General features: G+C 36.3%; 2 protein-coding genes across 3 annotated transcripts in view; both read left to right on the top strand.

The window, feature by feature from the left end:
• gcc2 (GRIP and coiled-coil domain containing 2) overlaps positions 1–2,179 on the top strand; it is a 23,308-nt gene extending 21,129 nt beyond the window's left edge. For both annotated transcript variants that reach the window (XM_014011489.1, XM_014011490.1), the window contains exons 23-24: positions 295–496; positions 736–2,179. In XM_014011489.1, the coding sequence (XP_013866943.1) occupies positions 295–496; positions 736–809 (276 nt within the window). In that variant the 3' untranslated portion in view covers positions 810–2,179. The remainder of the gene's footprint in view (positions 1–294; positions 497–735) is intronic.
• A 1,122-nt stretch (positions 2,180–3,301) lies between these two features.
• The window catches only part of lims2 (LIM and senescent cell antigen-like domains 2), a 23,931-nt gene continuing 22,036 nt past the window's right edge, over positions 3,302–5,196 (top strand). Inside the window, exon 1 of the mRNA XM_014011488.1 lies at positions 3,302–3,444. Coding sequence (XP_013866942.1) covers positions 3,416–3,444 — 29 coding nt within the window. The 5' untranslated portion in view covers positions 3,302–3,415. The remainder of the gene's footprint in view (positions 3,445–5,196) is intronic.

Here is a 5,196-nt window from a genome sequence, read left to right as displayed (position 1 = left end):
CTTGAACTACTTCAGTTGGTGTGCAATGAATCTAAAATATAAGAAAGTTTAATGTTTATCAGTACATTCCAGAAAATAATGAACTTTATCACAATATGCTAATTTTTTGAGAAGGACCTGTACATCCATATTTGTTTCTCATTGTCATTGCATTCGTTGATTTTCTCACTTTGTCTCTTACACAAATTAGCACTTCATTCATTTACTTTTCCTTCCCTTTGATTTATTCCTAATGTTCTGAATTTGTAAATGCATTCTGAGTTTGTCAAGCATATCTTATTTTCTGCCTGCCAGCTACTGAAGAGCGAAGTGAGACGTTTAGAGCGAAACCAGGAGAGGGAGAAGAGTGTAGCCAATCTGGAGTACCTGAAGAATGTCCTTCTGCAGTTCATCTTCCTGCGCTCTGGCAGCGAGAGGCAGGCGCTGCTGCCCGTCATTCACACCATGTTGCAGCTCAGTCCAGAGGAGAAGAGCAAACTGGCTGCTATTGCACAAGGTGCGTGATAAGTGAATAAATGAACCGGAAGTGGCAGAGTTTAGGATGTAGTGAAGTGATATAAACACACGGTATCAAAGAGCACATGAACTCAAACTACAACATAGTTTGATTATTGATTTTACTACTTAAAATTGATTCAGTTTCCTTTTTCAATCAGTCTAAAGAAATTTAAGTTGTTCTGAGGTTCTGTTTTATTATTATTATTTTTTTATTTGTTTTGTCTTGACTTTCTGCAGGTGAGGAGGAGGCAAGCGGGTCTCGAGGCTCTGGCTGGACTTCCTACCTCCACAGCTGGTCTGGGATCAGATAGACTTGGTGACCAATCATATCGTCATAAAACACTGGGAACACATTGAAGTGACATTACTGAACTATTTTATTGAAAATAACTGAACTGGGGCATTAATAATATGAATGGGACAGAGTAAACAGGACCAGAGAATGTATCGGAGGAGAATGGGTTTGTTGTAGAAAGACTGGAAACTAAAACATTTGAATTAGAAACGCAAACGATGGATGTGTTTACTGTGATAAATCTCTGTCTTTGTTAGACTCATTAACTTGAAGAAATTAATATAACATGTACTAGACACTCCTAAAGTAGAGGTTATACGGTATTATAGGGTAACAGAAATAAAATAATCATTTATGGAATTATATTTCCAGATTTTTACAAGAATTGTTTCAAGGCTGGATACAAAATGTTCCCATGGATTTGCATGAAAATAGTTTTTGTCAGACATTTGACTCCTTAGCAGAAAGAAGTGATCATTTGGGTTCAGTGTTTTGCGGTACATTTTACTGAAGTTATTTTGTTTCTAAGCAGCTTTAGAGACGGTTGAATGTTTCTCTACTTTGGAGGCAGCGATGTTGCCTTTCATTTGTGGCAGTATGAATCCATTTGATACAAACAATCATCTCCAAGTTTAATTTTTTTACTAGCGTTTGTCTGGAAGGTTTTAAAAAAATGCCTTAATGCCACATACGGTGGTAAGCAATTGTTACATGATGACACCATAAAATAATGGTCTTAAGTCTCTTTTTTTTTTTTTCGAATTCGTCAGGAATCTCAAAACAACTTTATTTAGATTTCCAATCAACATAACACACAGATTATGTTTTTACTTCTCTTGGCTTGGTTTAGTTCTCTAATGTATCATATTTTCTGCTTGTTTTGATCTGTTGTACCTGAACGTGGTGCATAGTTTGTGACATTAATATCAATATTTTTATCGGATGAAGAAAGATGCCAATGACAGCGAGCACATCTGCCCTGCTGAGGTCTCTGAGTAACACCACCTGTCACATCTTTGGATGACTTTGTTTTCATTGTTTTTGCGTGAGGAATGAAAAAAGTCTCTGCCTCCTTTCTGTAAACTTGAAGCCTTTTTTCCTCTCTGCCAGTCTTGAAGAAACTTTGCTTTTTGATTTTCTCATTCCAGGGGCAACTTTTTGTGTTCCATCCACCACAAGTGAATGTACTTTTATCTAAGCTTTTTTTTTTTATATATTTATGTCTGCTGTTAGAAGCTGTGAGAGATTATAATAACTGTAAAATCTGATGTGTGTAAGAATGATTAGATTTAAGGTCCTGCCACGGTTCTCTGTATGTAAAGCAGGAATTACAGGAAGTGACTAAAAACTGAATTAAAATGTAAAAGGTTGGGAATGATTACAGTACTTATGGTAAGTTGTGCTTATGTTTGAGTCAGATTTTTAAAACCCTAAACAGATTTTAAAATGTGCCAAGTCAGCACTCCAAATAGGGCTGGGAATTTTTATGTTAATTCACCAAAACGCCTTTGATCTCCATTATATTTCTAGATTGTACTACTTTTGATGTATAATTTGCAGAAATAAAATACACAAAATCCTTTTTGATAGGATAATGAAGGTGTTTAGATGCTTATGCACTCTAAAAATATCTCCAAGTCCCCAAAACACTTTAAGAATGCAGGTTTTGCAGATGTGTAGTATAAAAAACTACTCTGGATACTCAAATACAATAAAGTATGTACTACTGTTCCATATAAAAGGATATAAAAAGCTGCCTTTTAAGGAAATAAATGTGGTTCTGGCTTCATGACGTATTCAAGGGAGGAAACAAATAATAGCTACTGTATGCTGCTGGAAGTGAAGGTAAACATGCCAACATTTCTCCAAGAAGCAGCAGCATCATTAACTCCTTCCTGTTGCTGCTTTATACTTTTCTGCTTTGATTTATTTTTTCTAAAAAAGGTTTTATGTGTTTGTGGAGTTTATTTTAATAGTTATTGCTTCGGATTGTATCTTTCACTCGCCGTGGTGAAATTCTGTGATTTTCTGTGGGTCAAAAAAAAAAAAAAGTGAAAAAGTCAGATTTTCCATCCACTCATTAGGGAAGCAGCTGATTTAGGAGAGGATGAGCAAACTGCTGTGGGTGTCTAAAAACAGACGTGTAGATTCACACAGAGACTTTGGAGGAAATTCACAGGGTGGGTCTTCTTATTTCCTGTAAATAAAGAAGTATAAAACGGATTCAACATGAGACTGAGCTGGAAGCTGAAACAGACACGCAAAAATACCGTGCCACTATTGTTATAACACTAGTTGTGTTATCTCAAATTCAAGCTTTAAGTACATTTTGCAGCTCTCAACAAATTTATTTAGTGGGAATACATTGTTTTTGCTTATTTTAGCTCTGTTTCAACCTGAAATCTGTCACTAGTTTGTGCACGCTGCTTTGTTTTACTTTGAAGGTCTGTACCGGAARTTGTAGTCTTCATTTACTTCCCTTGACGGAGCGAGAGGCGAGGCTGATTCGCCATTCTGCAGCGAACAGTCATCAAAGTTACTGTACATTCAGGACTGTACAACATCTGGACATCTGCTTCAGGGGTCGTAAAATACACATCTGGTCCGAGAGAGGACGGGGCGATGCTCGGAATTACCGAAATGACAAACGGGTAGGTGATAAATTTTACCCTTCGAGACAAATTTGCCTGAAAAGTTAAAAAGTTTACAGGAAAAAAAAAAACGCTAAGCCGTCTGTGTTATCATATCTTTGTAAAACCTAGGTTTAGTTGGCTCAAAACCATTTTAAACTATTTCTGAACTTTTTGTACGCTTAACTTCACGTGAAAATTGTTTATCACGGAATGTGTCAGAAATAAACACTACAAATTAYAGCTTTAATTTGAACTTGAGCGCCCCCTGCCGTCGTATTGCGTGAACATCTTTTGTGTACAGATTTATTTATTTTTGTAAACACAAACAATAATTTTAATCACGTAGCACTTTCCAAACATTCAAATTGTTATTTAAAACAYTAACAAACTAAGTGAAATATTAATCAAGGTAGTCAAATATAAAAAATATAAGTGGTTTCAAGGCTACACAAATGACAAGAAACCATATAATTAAAACTAAAAAGAAATAAAATTGAAGAATTGAAATATGCCATATGACATTCCCCATTAAAAGTCAGAAAAAAGAGAAAAATATATATTTTATGTGAGAATGCAGTGTGAGTGGTGACTGATTTTGCTGAAGAAGCTGAAAAAAGCAGGACACTAGCAAAAGAGTAAATAAGCTAAACTAAAGCTAAAGGTAGAAAAGCTAATTAAAGCTAAAATAAGAATTTTGCTAGCTAAAAGTCAGATGCTAAAAATGAGTGAAATGTTGCAAAACACTAGCTTTAAAATAAAAAAAAACATAAAAAGGATGTACCATCTTTAAAAATAACGTATTCATGTCCTCCCTGCTGAGGAATGTCCTCATAAAGTCACAGTAATCCATGCTTTCCAAACCACTTCCTGTTGTCTCATTCTCCAGGGACGGCTCCTCTAAATAATATTTTCTCTTTCAGCMACAAGAATGTTAGTGTTCATCATAACCTGAAGCTTTCATCAATCACACCCAAGCTGTACAAGTAAAAGCTTTTTCTAAACAAAGACCATTGTCTCACATCTGATCTGATCCTGCACTGGTCTGCGTCGTTGATACAAACAGAGCTTAGACGGATGTCTCAGCCTCCAGTGCAGACTTGTCCATGTTTGGAAGTTTGGAGATGAAGGATTAAAACTGACTGCAGGCAGGAAGTGTTACAGGAGCTGTGACTGCAGCACATTGTTGGTCTGTTACAACGCCTGCAATTTATTTACTGCAGGGTCTATTGATGGACTGAAAAACGAGTCTAAAACCCGCTGATCTGCGAGCAGCCTGGAAAATAAAGAGTTAACAGGTCTGACGAATTAGCTGGTGCAAAACTAATCTCATGCTGGACAGGAAGCCAGCGTGATCATGCCTTGATAGGAGAACTGTGTTTATGTGACCGAGTCTGGAGAAGTTAATTCAACCTCAGCTGAGAAATAACCTCCTAATTAAAATAATTTAGACTCTTGGTCCTTTTCTCAATCATTTGTGAACAAAATGCCCGAACCTTTACGCCTGATGGAGAGTTTTCTCTTCACCTAAAAGAAGTTTTTATTTTATTTTAATTAGAGAAGCTGGCTTTTCAGATTAAAACATGCTGGTCTTGTTTAAAAATACCTTTAAATAAATAAAATCCTTATTTTATATCATTAATACATATTACATACATACCAGTGGCAGACAGCTGAGAAGACAGTGCAGAAGAACCATTCACAAGTTTGTGAAAGGTCCTGCCCTTCCTCACACAGCAGTCTTCCTCCTCTCTGACACTACCCCTCCAAGAC

This window comes from Austrofundulus limnaeus, unplaced genomic scaffold (genome assembly GCF_001266775.1).
Source record: "Austrofundulus limnaeus strain Quisiro unplaced genomic scaffold, Austrofundulus_limnaeus-1.0 Scaffold81, whole genome shotgun sequence".
In the NCBI taxonomy this organism is placed as follows: domain Eukaryota; kingdom Metazoa; phylum Chordata; class Actinopteri; order Cyprinodontiformes; family Rivulidae; genus Austrofundulus; species Austrofundulus limnaeus.
This window is presented reverse-complemented; position numbering and strand designations above follow the sequence as displayed.